The sequence below is a fragment of the Pan troglodytes genome, chromosome 6 (assembly GCF_028858775.2).
Source record: "Pan troglodytes isolate AG18354 chromosome 6, NHGRI_mPanTro3-v2.0_pri, whole genome shotgun sequence".
NCBI lineage: Eukaryota > Metazoa > Chordata > Mammalia > Primates > Hominidae > Pan > Pan troglodytes.
In genome coordinates, this window is record NC_072404.2 from 110215935 (window position 1) to 110231605 (window position 15671).

The window sequence follows — 15671 nt, forward strand, 5'->3', positions numbered from 1 at the left end:
CCTCAGCCTCCCGAGTAGCTGGGACTGCAGGCACATGCCACCATGCCCAGCTAATTTTTGTATTTTTGGTAGAGACAGGGTTTCACCACGTTGCCCAGGCTGGTCTTGAAATCCTGAGTTCAAGCAATCCTCCTGCCTCAGCCTCCCAAAGTGCTGGGATTATAGGCATAAGTCACCGTGTCCGGCTGGGCACATTTCTTTTTTTATTTTATTTTATTTTTTTTTGAGGCAGAGTCTAGCTCTGTCACCCAGGCTGGAGTGCAGTGGCACGATCTTAGCTCACTACAACCTCCACCTCCCGGGTTCAAGCAATTCTCTGCCTCAGCCCCGCAAGTAGCTGGGATAACAGGCTCACGCCACCACGCCTGGCTAATTTTTGTATTTTTAGTAGAGATAGGGTTTCACCATATATTCTTTACGTCTTTAAATCTTTTATCCATATTTATAAAGTGTACACAGTAAGATTTTCTACCTCATATAAGATTATTGTAAAGATGAAATTAAGTCCTAACACATACAATTACTTAATAAGTGTTAATTATTATCATTAGCAATTTATGATAAATATATGCAACCTATTAATTAAAAGTGCATTAAAGGGCCCAGCGTGGTGACTCACAGCTGTAATCCCAACACTTTAGCAGACCGAAGTGGAGGGATTGGTTGAGCCCAGGAGTTTGACGCTGCAGTGAGCTATGATTGTGCCACTGCACTCCAGCCTGGGCGACAGAGTGACACCCTGTCTCAAAAAAAAAAAAAAGAAAAGTGCATTAAGCTATTCATTAATGTCCAGAGCCTCTTCCCAGCTGCAGGTGTTCTTCCCATTGACATCAGAGCTTCTGCTTGTCCCTTTTGGGACTATTATTTCTTTCCCCTGCCCCCTTTAACCAGTCTCCTGGGTCTCTCTGAGTTGCTGCTGAGATTAGCTTCAGCCACAGCCTGGGCAGAAAGATCTGTCAAAACCATTGGCACCAAGAAGCTCTTCCCTCTGCCCTAGGAGGCATGTATTCACTTTTGTTTTTTTGTTTTTTTTTTGACAAACTATTCACTCACAGTCCTCTATTGATGCAAAAACCATTCTAGCTGTGTTTGTTTGTCTGTTTGTTTTTGAGACAGAGTTTCGCTCTTGTTGCCCACGCTGGAGTGCAATGGTGCCATCTCCGCTCACTGCAACCTCCGCCTCCCAGGTTCAAGCGATTCTCCTGCCTCAGACTCCGGAGTAGCTGGGATTACGGGCATGCGCCACCACGCCCAGCTAATTTTGTATTTTTGGTAGAGATGGGGTTTCTTCATGTTAGTAAGGCTGGTCTTGAACTCCCGACCTCAGGCGATCCGCCTGCCTCAGCCTTCCAAAGTGTTGGGATTACAGGCGTGAGCCACCGCGCCTGGCTGTATTCACTTCTAATAGATTCATTTATGCATTCAACAAATGTTCATTTAGTACTTTCTTCAAAGGTGTGTTTTTTTTGTTTGTTTTTTGGGGTTTTTTTTTTTTTGGTAGAGATGGGGTCTGGCTGGTCTATGAACTCCTGGGCTCAACCCATCCTCCCACCTCAGCCTCCCAAAGTGCTGGGATTACAGTGGTGAACCACCGCACCCAGCCTATTTAGTACTTTCTACTCTGCTGGCACTGTGGTCGCCACGAATAGGTTGTGGTCCTTGCCCTCATAATGCCCTCAGATTCAGAGAGACACATGGGGTCTTGGTTTACTCCTTCATTCAGCAAGTATTTACTGAATGAGAGCACTCATGGGAGGGCTAAGATGTTGGGTAAAGACAGATATTGGCTGGGTGCAGTGGCTCATGCCTGTAATCCTAGCACTTTGGGAGGCCAAGGCGGGCGGATCACCTGAGGTCAGGAGTTCGAGACCAGCCTGGCCAACATGGAGAAACCAAGTCTCTACTAAAAATACAAAAATTAGCGAGGCGTGGTGGTGCACACCTATAATTCCAGCTACTCGGGAGGCTGAGGCATGAGAATCGCTTGAACCCGGGAGGTGGAGGTTGCAGTGAGCCAAGATCACGCCACTTCACTCCAGCCTGGGTGACAGAGTGAGACTCCGTCTCAAAAAAAAAAAAAAAAAAAAAAAAAAAAAAAAAAAAACATGGGTGCAGTGGCTCATGCCTGTAATACCAGCATTTTGGGAGGCCAAGGCAGGAGGGTCACTTGATCTCAGGAATTCAACACCAGCCTAGGCAACACAGCAAGACTCCATCTCTCCAAAACGTTAAAAAAAAAAAAAAAAGTCGGGCATGGTGGCATGTGCCTGTAGTCCCAGATACTTGGGAGGTTGAGGCAGGAGGATGGTTTGAGCCCAGGGGGTCAAGGCTGCAGTGAGCCATGATTGCGCCACTGCACTCCAGCCTGGGCAACAGAGTGAGAGACCCTGTCTCTTAAAAAACAAAAACAAAAACAAGTGGGAGGAAAGAAGAGCATTCTGGGGGGAGAGAAAAGCACGTGCAAATGTGCCGTCGTGGTGGGAATATCAAGTAGGTGGTGGGGAGAGGAATCACATGAGGAAGGTCAGGTCTGCATGGGAGAGCAGCCTCTCTCCCGGGCATGGCGGAGGGAAAGGAAGAACAGCCGGGCACGGAGGCTCACGCCTGTAATCCCAGCACTTTGGGAGGCTGAGGCGGGTGGATCACCTGAGGTCAGGAGTTCGAGGCCAGCCTGGTCAACATAGTGAAACCCCGTCTCCACTGAAAATACAAAAATTAGCTGGGCATGGTGGCGGGTGCCTGTAATCCCAGCTACTCAGGAGGCTGAGGCACGAGAATCACTTGAACCTGGGAGGCAGAGATTGCAGTGAGCTGAGATCATGCCATTGCTCTCCAGCTGGGGCGATAGAGTGAGACTCCATCAAAAAAAAAAAAAAAAAGAAAGAAAGAAAGAAAAGAAGGAAGGAAGGGAAGGAAGGAAGGGAAGGAAGGAAGGAAAAGAAAGGAAGGAAGGAAGGAAGGGAGGGAGGGAAGGGCTGGGCACAGTGGCTCATGCCTGTAATCCAGGCACTTTGGGAAGCCAAGGCAGGCAGATCTCCTGAGGTCAGGAGTTTGAGACCAGCCTGGCCAACATGGAAAAGCCCCATCTGTACTAAAAATACAAAAAATTCGCTGGGCGTGGTAGTGGGCACCTGTAATCCCAGCTACTCGGGAGGCTGAAGCAGGAGAATTGCTTGAGCCCTGGAGGTGGAGGTTGCAGTGAGCCGAGATTGCGCCACTGCACTCCAGCTTGGGCAACAGAGCGAGACTCCATCTCAAATAAATAAATAAATAAATAAATAAATGAAAAAGAAAGGCAAAGGGAGAAGTACTCTAGGAGCTATATGACTGTGTGACCTCACATCCCTTTCTCCCAGCCTGGGGCAGAGTGGTTCAGCCCCAACTGCACAGAACATTGCCGCTGCTGGCCGGGCAGTCGGGTCGAGTGCCAGATCTCTCAGTGTGGGACACACACCGTGTGCCAGCTTAAGAATGGCCAGTATGGATGCCACCCCTACGGTGAGAGCCCCTCCCCATGCTGTCCCCGCCTGCCAGCCAGTTGGAGTAGACGTGACGCCAGGATCCCAATCCCTCGCTTGAGCAGAGGATTGGGGGCCTGCCACCGGGCAGCGGGTGGGCCGGCATGTGCGGTCCAGCCTGGAGGAGCCACAGAAGCAGCTTCGCCTGTTCTCCTTCCCCCTCCCAGCAGGCACTGCCACCTGCTTGGTCTACGGAGACCCTCATTATGTCACCTTTGACGGGAGGCACTTTGGCTTCATGGGCAAGTGCACTTACATCTTGGGCCAGCCCTGTGGCAACTCAACAGGTAGGCCCTGGAGATGCCGCTGCGGCCTGGGGGGAGGGTCTGTGGGCAGCGCTGCTAGGCATGGGGCATGGTGGGTGGCAGGAAGGGGCAGGGCACAGATGGGGGAAGAGGCAAGATAGGAGCAAGTTCTTCTGTAAGGTGAGGGTTGAAGGCCAGGCACAGTGACTCACACTGGTAACCTCAGCACTTTGGGAGGCTGAGGCAGGAGGATCACTTGAATCCAGGAGTTTGAGACCAGCCTAGGCAACACAGCAGGACTCTCATCTCCATGAAAAAAAAAATTAAAAATCAGGCCGGGCTCAGTGGCTTACGCCTGTAATCCCAACACTTTGGGAAGCCGAGGTGGGTGGTTCACCTGAGGTCAGGAGTTTGAGACCAGCCTGGTCAACATGGTGAAACCCCGTCTCTACTAAAAATATAAAAAATTAGCTAGGCTTGGTGGCAGGCACCTGTAATCCCAGCTACTTGGGAGGCTGAGGCAGGAGAATTGCTTGAACCTGGGAGGCGGAGGTTGCAGTGAGCCAAGATCGAGCCACTGCACTCCTGCACTCTAGCCTAAGCAGCAAGAGCAAAACTCTGTCTCAAAAAAAAAAAAAAAAAATTAAAAAACCAGCTGGGTATGGTGGGACACACCTATAGTCCCAGCTAGTTGGGAGGCTGAGGCAGGAGGATCGCTTGAGCCCAAGAGTTGGAGGCTGCAGTGAGCTATGTATGATCACACCACTGCACTCCAGCCTGGGTAGCAAAGTGAGATCTTGTCTCGAAAAATAAATAAATACACACATAAATGAAGTTAAAGACAAAAAGCAAAGAAGGCAGTGGCAGTGGTTAGGGAGCACAGACGCCCTGGAGGATGTTCCAGCCACTGAGTGGAGACAGACACGCTGCGGCTGCAGGCTCTTCTGGAAGAGGCAGTCATGGTCTGCTCCTGTGTGGATCTGGCCTCCCCTACTGGACTTTGGGGCTGGTGTCTCGGTGGCGCTCATCTCTCCCTGCGGCGCCAGGCTCAGGGCACTGCTCGCGGCAGATGTTCAGAAATGAGCCACTGGGCTCTCTTCATTCCTCTCCCCACCCAGACCCATTCTTCAGGGTGACAGCCAAGAATGAGGAGCAGGGACAGGAAGGCATGTCCTGCCTGAGCAAAGTCTACATGACCCTGCCCGAGAGCACCGTCACCCTGCTTAAGGGCAGACGCACTCTGGTGAGCCCCATTCCACCCCCACCATCCTTGCAGGGTCTGACTATGTGTCCTGGCCGACCCTTCCAATCCCTGAACCTTTCCACGGATGGGGTTCAACAAGACAGTGACCTGCAATCCCAGCTCCTTGGGAGGCTAAAGTGGGAGGATTGCTTGAGGCCAGGAGTTTGAAGCCAGCCTGGGCAAGATAGCAAGACCCTGTCTCTTAAAAAATAGAAAAAATTAGCCTGGTGTGGTGGCACTTGCCTGTTGTCCCCTCTACTCCAGAGGCTGAGGTGGGAGGATTGCTGGAGCCTGGGAGGTCGAGGCTGCAGTGAGCTGTGATTGCACCATTGCACTCCAGCCTAGGCAACATAGTAAGACACTGTCTCCTAAAAACAAAAACAAAAACAAAACAGTGGTGAGGAAGCTCCAGTCCACTCCTGGTGGATGAGATTGTTAGGCTGCTGTGGATGGTGTCCTGCCTCCCAGCTATGGAAATGAAAGTCTGCTGGGGTCCTCCTTGACCCCCAGCTCTGTCTGTCTCTTGCCTCTGCCCTGCCTTCCAGGTTGGGGGTCAGCAAGTTACTCTCCCAGCCATACCCTCTAAAGGCGTCTTCCTGGGTGCAAGCGGGCGGTTTGTGGAGCTGCAGACGGAGTTCGGTTTGTGGGTGAGATGGGATGGTGACCAGCAGCTGTATGTTACTGTGTCCAGGTAAGGCAGTGTCCCAGCCAGGCAGCTGCCACTTCTTCCTGCTGCCTCTTCTTCCTGCTGCCTCTTCTTCCTGCTGCCCACCCTGCCCACTCCCCTTCCATCCCTGGCACCACTACTTGATCCTTTATGCATTCACGGATGGGAAGCAACCTGCTTAAGTGGCAGGGATCCCTTTGGACCAGGAGACAGGAGAAAATGGTTTCGGGGCATGTGATAGATAGCAGGATGGATGTACATGCTTTGGGAATGTGCTAGAAGGAGCACTAGTGAGTTCTGGAGGCTTTCCGAAGGGCAGTCACCTGGTCCCATTCTCGAAGGAAGAGTGGCTCCCCAGATGGACAAAACAAGGGAAAGCAAGATTCTTCTTCTTCTTTTTTTTGAGACAGGATCTCTCGCTCTGTTCCCTAGGCTGGAGTGCAGTGGTGCTATCTCGGCTCACTGCAACCTCTGCCTCCCAGGTTCAAGCAATTCTCCTGCCTCAGCCTCCCAAGTAGCTGGGATTACAGGCGCACACCACCATGCCCAGCTAATTTTTGTTTTTAGTAGAGACGGGATATCACCATGTTGCCCAGGCTTGTCTCGAACTCCTGACTTCAGGCGATCCTCCTGCCTCGGCCTCCCAAAGTCTTGGAATTACAGGGGAGCCACTGTGCCTGGCGAAAGAAAGACTTTATAAAAATACTTTATAGAGGCCAGGTGCAGGGGTTCCCGCCTGTAGCCCTGAACTTTGGGAGGCTGAGGTGGGAGAATCCCTTGGGGCCAGGAATTCCAGACCAGCCTGGGCAACATAGTGAGACCATATCTCCACAAAAAAATTTAAATATTAGCCAGGCATAGTGGCCTGCACCTATAATCTCAGCATGCTGGGAGGCCGAAGCAAGAGGATCACTTGAGGCCAGGAGTTCCAGACCAGCCTGGACAACATAGTGAGATCCTGTCTCTTAAAAAAAATTAGCTTCTCGTGGTGGTACTTGCCTGTAGTCTCAGCTACTCAGGAGGCTGAGGTGGGAGAATCGCTTGAACCCAGGAGTTGGAGGCTGCAGTGAGCCGAGATTGCACCACTGTGCTCCAGCCTGAGCCACAGAGGGTGACTCTATCTCTAAAATAAATAAAAAAATAAATAAATAATTTGGCCAGGCACGGTGGCTGACACCTGTAATCCCAGCACTCTGGGAGGCCGAGGCAGGCAGATTAGGAGTTTGAGACCAGCCTGGCCAACATGGTGAAACCCCATCTCTACTAAAAATACAAAAAAATTAGCTGGGCGTGGTGGTGTGTGCCTGTAATCCCAGCTACTCGGAAGGCTGAGGCAGGAGAATCACTAGAACCCGGGAGGTGGAGGTTGCAGTGAGCCAAGGTTGCGCCACTGCCCTCTAGCCTAGGTGACAGAGAGAGACTCCATCTGAAAAAAAGGATAAATAAATAAATAAATAAATAAATAAATAAATAAAGTGGGAGTGTTTTAGGGCCAGCAAGGGGTTTGCTGTGGCTGGACAATGAACAGAGGGGAAGGAGGCTTGGGGGAGGGCCATGGGGTCCTCTTGTCCAGTCCGCACCTCTTCATCCTCCTCACGCCCTCTGTTTTGGGATCCCAGCTCCTTGCCTTCTCTGCCACTGCCCCTCGAGGACCGAGGCTTCTTCTCTCCATTAACGCCAGCTCCTCTCCTGTTCCCCTAGCACCTACTCTGGCAAACTCTGTGGTTTGTGTGGGAACTATGATGGCAACAGTGACAATGACCACCTGAAGTCAGACGGCAGCCCAGCAGGAGACAAGGAGGAGCTGGGGAACAGCTGGCAGACGGACCAGGACGAGGACCAGGAGTGAGCAAGGAGGCCTCCCACCGGGGCCCTGGGAAGGTTCCGTCCCCTTCCTGGAACTCTCTTTTTTTTTTTTTTTTTTGAGATGGAGTCTCCTTCTGTCGCTCAGGCTGGAGTGCAGTGGTGCGATCTCAGCTCACTGCAACCTCCGCCTCCCAGGCTCAAGCAATTATCCTGCCTCAGTCTCCCGAGTAGCTGGGATTACAGGCACCTGCCACCACACACAGCTAATTTTAGTATTTTTGTAGAGATGGGGTTTCACCATGTTGGCCAGGCTGGTCTCAAACTCCTGGCCTCAAGTGATCCACCTGCCTTGGCCTCTCAAAGTGCTGGGATTACAGGTGTGAGCCACCACACCACCACGTCCAGCCCTCCCCCCGCCCTTTTTTTTTTTTTTTTTTGAGATGGGATCTCCCTCTGTCTTCCAAGCTGGAGTGCAATGGCACAATCGTGGCTTACTGCAGCCTCAAACTCCTGAGCTCAAGCAATCCTCCCTTCTCTGCCTCCCAAGTAGCTTGGACTACACCATGCCCAGCTAACTTTAACAAAATTTTTTGGTAGACATGGGGTTCTCACCAGATGGGGGGTTGACCAGGCTGCTGGCCCTCCCCAACTGTTTTTTTTTTTTTTTTTTTTTTGAGATGGAGTCTTGCTGTGTCACCCAGGCTAGAGTGTAGTTGTGCAATCTCAGCTCACTGAAACCTCTGCCTCCTGGGCTCAAGTGATTCTCACACCTCAGTCTCCCAAGTAGCTGAGATTATAGGCACATGCCACCCCACCTGTCTGATTTTTGTATTTTTAGTAGAGACGGGGTTTCATCATGTTGGCCAGGCTGGTTTCGAACTCCTGACCTCAGGTGATTTACCTGCCCTGGCCTCCCAAAATGCAAAAGGCCGGGATTACAGGCATCACCACCACACCCAGCCTGTGCCCTCCCTTTAAAAAATGACTGGCATTGCCCCTTTCTCCTCTCTACCCTGGAGACTTCAAGTTGTTCTTTCAGTTGCTCAATATTCTTTTTTGTTTGTTTGTTTGTTTGTTTGTTTTTAGAGACAGGGCCTTGCTCTGTCGCCCAGGCTGGAGTGCAGTGGTTCAATCACAGCTCACTGCAGGCTCCAACTCCTGGGCTCAACAGATTCTCTCACCTCAGCCTCCTGAGTAGCTGGGGCTATGGACGTGCGCCACCAAACCCAGCTAATTTCATATTTATTTTTAAAGAGATGGGATCTCAGTGTGTTACCCAGGCTGGCCTGGAACTCCTGGGCTCAAGCGATTCTCCTTGCCTCGGCCTCCCACAGTGCCTGGTCAGGGCTCGGTGTTCAAACATCCTCTGGGAGGGGTTTCCCAGCTGACAGGCTGGTTTGCCGGTCCCGGCCTGCCAGCCTTGCTGCCTGCTGGGTTAGGGATGAGCTGGAAGCGAGCCTTTGTCTTTAGGGAGTTTGGGGTGGGTCTCTTGCAGGTGTCAGAAGTACCAGGTGGTGAATTCCCCGTCTTGTGATTCATCTCTGCAGAGCAGCATGTCGGGGCCAGGGTTCTGTGGACGGCTGGTCGACACTCATAGCCCATTTGAGTATGAAGGAGGGCAGGCAGGGTCGCACAGGGGCGATGCTTGGCACCTGGGCTCCTCCAAGGCTCTACCCCCTTCCACTGCATTCCCCCTGACTTGGTCACTCCCCTCAGGACATGCCTGCTGCACGTGAAGGCCACTTCCTTCTTCGACAGCTGCATGCTTGATATGTGCGGATTCCAGGGGCTGCAGCACCTGCTATGCACACACATGTCCACCATGACCACCACCTGCCAGGACGCAGGCCACGCCGTGAAGCCCTGGAGGGAACCCCACTTCTGCCGTGAGTTGTGCCAAACTCAGAGGAGAGGCCGGGCACGGTGGCTCACACCTGTAATCCCAGCACTTTGGGAGTCCGAGGCAGGTGGATCATGAGATCAGGAGTTTGGGACCAGCCTGGCCACCACCCCGTCTCTACTAAACATACCAAAATTAGCCAGGCATGGTGGCATATGCCTGTAGTCCCAGCTACACTGGAGGCTGAGGCAGGAGAATCGCTTGAACCCGGGAGGCAGAGGTTGCAGTGAGCCGAGATTGCGCCACTGCACTCCAGCCTGGGCGACAGAGTGAGACTCCATCTCAAAAAATAAAATAAAATAAATAAATAAATAAATAAATAAATAAATAAAAATACAGAAATTAGCTGTGTGTGGCAATGGGTACCTGTAATCCCAGCTACTTGGAGGCTGAGGCAGGAGAATTGCTTGAACCTGGGAGGCGGAGGTTGCAGTGAGCCGAGATTGCACCACTGCACTCCAGCCTGGGTGACAGAATGAGACTCCATCTCAAAAAATAATAAAAATAATAAATAAATAAATATACAAAAATTAGCTGTGTGTGGCAACGGGCGCCTGTAATCCCAGCTACTTGGGAGGCTGAGGCAGGAGAATCACTTGAACCCGGGAGGTGGAGGTTGCAGTAAGCAGAGATTGCGCCACTGCACTACAGCCTGGGCAGTGAGAGCGAAACTCTGTCTTTAAAAAAAAAAAAAAGTGTTTCTGTGCAGCCCAAGTCATCACACGCAGGCACACGGTACAGGCCCTAGGCAGGGGAGGCAACGAGGCTGCCTCCCAGCTCCTGGTGTGGCCCAGCTCTTTGGGGAAGCTGCTTTAGGGCAGGTCTATCCCCTGACTCAGACCTCACAGGTGGCCCCAGTCCCCGACGGGCCAACAGCTCACCTGGGGCATGTCTACACAGCAGCGCTGCCAGTGGTGGGTCCATCTGCTCCCACCATAGGTCTATCTAAGGCTCTCAGGGCAGGCGCCATAGTGCTGGCCCTGCAGCCCCAGGGAGCCAGCCAGGCTCCTTGGGGAAGCTTCTCACAGTCACTCTCTCTTCTCGAGATTGGCCAGAAGCCCGGAGCTGGGACCCTTCCGAACGTGTCCTTCCTGTTTCCCACCCGGCCCCGTGGCTTGTTCGTCTCCTTCTCACCCAAGCTTCTCCCTCCACCAGCAATGGCCTGCCCGCCCAACAGCAAGTACTCCCTGTGTGCGAAGCCATGCCCTGACACCTGCCATTCAGGATTCTCCGGCATGTTCTGCTCAGACCGGTGCGTGGAGGCCTGTGAATGCAATCCGGGCTTCGTCCTCAGTGGCCTCGAGTGCATACCTCGCTCCCAGTGTGGATGCCTCCACCCTGCAGGCAGCTACTTCAAGGTGAGCGGCTGCGTGGACCTCTCAGCCCTGCAGCTAGAAAGGGCCTGCTCCCTGCTTTCACACCCCCTGCAAGCTCTTTCTTTTCTTTTCGTTTCTTGTTTTGTTTTGTTTTTGAGACAGAGTTTTGCTCTGTCGCCAGGCTGGAGTGCAGTGGCACGATCTCGGCTCACTGCAACTTCCGCCTCCTGGGTTCAAGTGATTCTCCTGCCTCAGCCTCCCGAGTAGCTGGGACTACAGGCGTGCACCACCATGCCCAGCTAATTCTTGTATTTTTAGTAGAGACGGGGTAGGGGGCGGTTTCACCATGTTGGCCAGGATGGTCTTGATCTCTTGACCTTGTGATCTGCCCACCTGGGCCTCCCAAAGTGCTGGATTACAGGCATGAGCCACCATGCCTGGCCCTTGTTTTTTGGTTTTTTGTTGTTGTTTTTGGTTTTTTTCTTTTTGAGACAGAGTCTCGATCTGTTGTCCGGGCTGGAGTGCAGTGGCACGGTCTCAGCTCACCGCAACCTCCGCCTCCCAGGTTCAAGCGATTCTCCTGCCTAAGCCTCCCAAGTAGTTGGGATTACAGATGTGCACTACCACGCCAGGCTAATTTTTGTATTTTTAGTACAGATGGGGTTTCTCCATGTTGGCCAGGCTGGTCTCAAACTCCTGACCTCAAGTGATCCACCCGCCTTGGCCTCCCGAAGTGCTGGGATCACAGGCGTGAGCCGCCACACCTGGCCTCGGATAGATCAATTTTGGTTGAAATGATGAACAGACCCAGAAATGATGTAGTGACTGAAAAAACGAATGGATGCCAAGCTTTTGCAGCGAATCTCGGAGCTTCAGGAAGAGAGGATGTCTCCCCACTATTAAGCCAGTGATCTGAACAGCTCTGGTGAGCTCTGGTGTCAGATCTGGGAAAAAACAAAACAAAGCAAAAAAAACACTTTCTCTTCCTTCCCTGCTGTCTTCCCCAGGTAGGGGAGTGGTGGTACAAGCCAGGCTGCAAAGAGTTGTGCGTCTGTGAAAGCAACAACAGAATTCGCTGCCAGCCCTGGAGGTGTAGGGCCCAGGAGTTCTGTGGCCAACAGGATGGTATCTATGGCTGCCATGCCCAAGGTGAGCCATCAGGGTGGAAGGTGAGCTGGGGGCTGCCCAGGCAACACCAGGCAAGGTGATGGGTCCTGCCCAAAGCAGCTTCCCCAGACAGCTGAGTCTCCACCAGGGCCTGGGAGGGGCAGCAGGGGCAGCATTTTCAAGGACCCAAAGGGTGAGGTTGGGGACGTCAGTGCTTCTCTTAGGCAGCTCCAAGCCAAGCCAACCACACTTCCTAGGGAAACACCACATCTGTGGGTGGGCCGTGGGGACCATGCCAATGTGGACTCTCCAGGATGGCAGCTCTGAGTCAAAGCTTCCGGGGCGTGGAGGAGTGAGACTGTGAACTCCATCTTCTTCTCCACAGGTGCCGCCACCTGCACAGCCTCGGGTGACCCCCACTACCTGACCTTCGATGGCGCCTTGCACCACTTCATGGGCACCTGCACCTATGTCCTGACCCGGCCTTGCTGGTCCAGGTCCCAAGACAGCTATTTTGTTGTGAGCGCCACCAACGAGAACCGCGGGGGGAACCTGGAGGTCTCCTATATCAAAGCCGTCCACGTGACAGTCTTTGACCTCAGCATCTCACTGCTCAGAGGCTGTAAGGTCATGGTGGGTGTCTTCCTCCTGCCTCCTGGACCCTGAACACCCAGCCTGCTTGCTTCTCTCCTGTGCCCCTCCTTGCCCGCATGCCCACCTCTCTGGCTCCTTAGAGCACCTGGGAGGCACCTGCAGCTGACCCAGTCCCTCTTGTTTGGACTCCCTCCTCCCTCTGTGAAATACCCACCAGCACCAGCCCCTCCTGCTCCCAGTTTTTTGCCGTTTTTTTTTTTTTTTTTTTTTTTTTTTTGAGACAGGGTCTTGCTCTATCACCCAGGCTGGAGTGCAGTGGTGCAATCATAGCTTATTGTGGCCTTGACCCCCTGGGCTCAAGTGATCCTCCCACCTCGGCCTCCTAAGTAGCTGCAACTATAGGCATGCACCACCTGCACGGCTAATTTTTTTTTTTCACTTTTTGTAGAGACGGGCTTTCTCCATGTTGCCCAGGCTGATCTCGAGATCCTGGGCTCAAGCGATCCTCCGCCTCGGCCTCCCGAAGTGCTGGGTTTGCAGGCATGAGCCCCCGTCCTTGCCTTTATCCCGAGTTATTTCCTGACTCTCCTTTCTACATCCTCCCTGCCTCTGCAGCTGAATGGCCATCGGGTGGCCCTACCTGTGTGGCTTGCACAAGGCCGGGTGACCATAAGGCTCAGCAGCAACTTCGTCCTCCTCTACACGAACTTTGGGCTCCAAGTTCGCTACGACGGGAGCCACTTGGTGGAAGTGACAGTCCCCTCCTCCTATGGCGGCCAGCTCTGTGGGCTGTGTGGTGAGTTTCCTGGGCACCTGCGGGGAAAGCTGGGACAATGAGTAGGCGTGTGACCTGGTCCCAGCTCCCCCAACATCTCTGTGAGGTGTTCTAAGTACTTGTCAACTGACTAATTGGTTGAGGACATTAGGCATGAAGGTAGGAATTAAGGGAAGACGGAGATGAAGAGACAGAAAGGGGCCAGGCGCGGTGGCTCATACCTGTAAATGCAACACTTTGAGAGCCCGAGGAGGGTGGATCACTTGAGGTCAAGGGTTCGAGACCAGCCTGGCCAACATGGCAAAAACCTGTCTCTACTAAAAATACAAAAATTAGCCAGGCATGGTGGTGCATGCCTGTAATCCCAGCTATTTGGGAGGCTGACGCGGGAGAATCGCTTGAACCTGGGAGGTGGACGTTGCAGTGAGCTGAGATCGCGCCACTGCACTCCAGCCTGGGTGTCAGAGCAAGACTCCATCTCAAAAAAGAAGAAAAAGAGACAGAAAGGGTTAACCTTGCTATGTAGAATGAAAAGTGAGGGTGCCAGGAGGATGGTGGCCCTGGGGCCTGGCCTGCTGGGGGGCCCCTTGTTGCCTGTTTTAACGACTCCCTCCTCTAGGGAACTACAACAACAACAGCTTGGATGACAACCTGCGCCCCGACAGAAAGCCTGCAGGCGATTCCGTGCAGCTTGGGGCCGCCTGGAAGTTACCTGAATCCTCTGAACCTGGGTGAGCTGGGGGTCGGGGGAGCCAGGCAGGAGGGGCTGGGCCTGGGAAGGGCCTCGGGGGGCAGCTTGGAAGTGTCCTCTGTGTGTCCCCACTCCCTCTGTGCTGTACCTCCCTACTGGCAGGAAACTGGCAATCTCTCCTGTTTAGACTCTCCAAGATTGGAGTTGGTAAGAAGCTGTTCTGACTTCCCACGCCCACGCCTGCTGATTTCTCCCATGCTTAGTGATCTCTTTGGAGGGCCCACTTGGGAAGTTCACCCTGAGGTCTAGCCTTTTCCCTTCCTGCTGCATCTCCTGGCCTTCCTACTTGAGGGCACCGTTTTGTCCTCTTCTCCTGTATCCCTCTCTCTTTCCCTGTCCACTTTTTGTTTTGTTTTGTTGTTTTTGAGACAGAGTCACGCTCTGTCACCCAGGCTGGAGTGCAGTGGCACGATCTCAGCTCACTGCAACTTCTGCCTCCCAGGTTCAAGTGATTCTCCTGCCTCAGCCTCCCAAGTAGCTGGGATTACAGGCACTTGCCACCACGCCCGGCTAATTTTTGTATTTTTATTTGAGACAGTGCTTCTCCATGTTGGCCAGGCTAGTCTCAAACTCCTGACCTCAGGTGATCTGCCTGCCTTGGCCTCCCAAAGTGCTGGGATTACAGGTGTGAGCCACTGCACACAGCCCCCTGTCCACTTTTGCTTCGGTTTGGGAGACGGTTCCTCAGGCCCTCAGGTCTTGTCTTGTTTTGTCTTGTCTTTTTTTTTTCTTTTCTTTCCTTTCCTTTCCTTTCCTTCTCTTTCCTTTCTTCCTTCCTTTCTTCCTTCTTCCTTTCCTTTCCTTTCCTTTTTTTCTTTTCTTTTCTTGAGACAGGGTCTTGCTCTGTTGCCCAGGCTGGAGTGCAGTGGTGCAATCATAGCTCACTGAAGCCTCCAACTGCTGGGCTCAAGCCATCCTCCCACCACAGCCTCCTGAGTAGCTGGGACTATAGACACATGCCACCACGCCCGGCTAATTTTTAAAAATTTTGTGTAGAGATAGGATCTCACTATGTTGCCCAGGCTGGTCTTGAACTTCTGGTCTCAAGCGATCCTCCTGCCTTGGCTTCCCAAAGTGCTGGGATTATAGGCATGAGCCACTGCACCCAACCTGTAGCCCTCAGTTTCTATTCTCTCTCATTTAGCTGTTTCCTTGTGGGTGGCAAGCCCTCCAGCTGCCAGGAGAACAGCATGGCAGACGCCTGGAACAAGAACTGTGCGATCTTAATAAACCCTCAGGGTAAGACATGTCCCTGCTGGCCCTTTTTCCTCCCTGAAGGACAGGAGGCTGGGGAGGGAGTCTAGTCAGGGAGGGAGAAACAACAAGACCAGAAACAGATGGAAAAGCATGAGGAAGGCAAATGGGAACACAGGGCCAGCCAGCAGTCACCTTCTTGGGACCTATGACTGATGGGTCTGTATTTGTGTCTCAGGCAGTAGATAAATCCGGGATTTCTTTTTTTTTTTTCCTATTAAAAATGTTTTAATAGGCTGGGCGCAGTGGCTCATGCCTGTAATCCCAGTACTTTGGGAGGCCGAGGAGGGCAGATCCCGAGGTCAGGAGTTCGAGACCAGCCTGGCTAGCATGGTGAAACCCCGTCTCTACTAAAAATACAAAAAATTAGCCAGGCAGCCGGGCGCAGTGGCTCACGCCTGTAATCTCAGCACTTTGGGAGGCCGAGGTGGGCGGATCACGAGGTCAGGAGATCAAGACCATCCTGGCTAACACAGTGAAACCCCGTCTCTACTA

At 52.8% G+C, this 15671-nt stretch overlaps 1 protein-coding gene across 1 annotated transcript in view; it reads left to right on the forward strand.

Moving 5' to 3' along the window:
- The window catches only part of ZAN (zonadhesin), a 59864-nt gene that overhangs the window by 16523 nt on the left and 27670 nt on the right, over positions 1-15671 (forward strand). The window contains 13 exon segments of the mRNA XM_054656139.2: positions 3357-3498; positions 3686-3805; positions 4882-5006; positions 5552-5697; positions 7375-7518; positions 8975-9085; positions 9196-9365; positions 10535-10737; positions 11703-11844; positions 12188-12435; positions 13012-13192; positions 13791-13902; positions 15067-15161. Of these exon segments, the coding sequence (XP_054512114.2) occupies positions 3357-3498; positions 3686-3805; positions 4882-5006; positions 5552-5697; positions 7375-7518; positions 8975-9085; positions 9196-9365; positions 10535-10737; positions 11703-11844; positions 12188-12435; positions 13012-13192; positions 13791-13902; positions 15067-15161 (1939 nt within the window).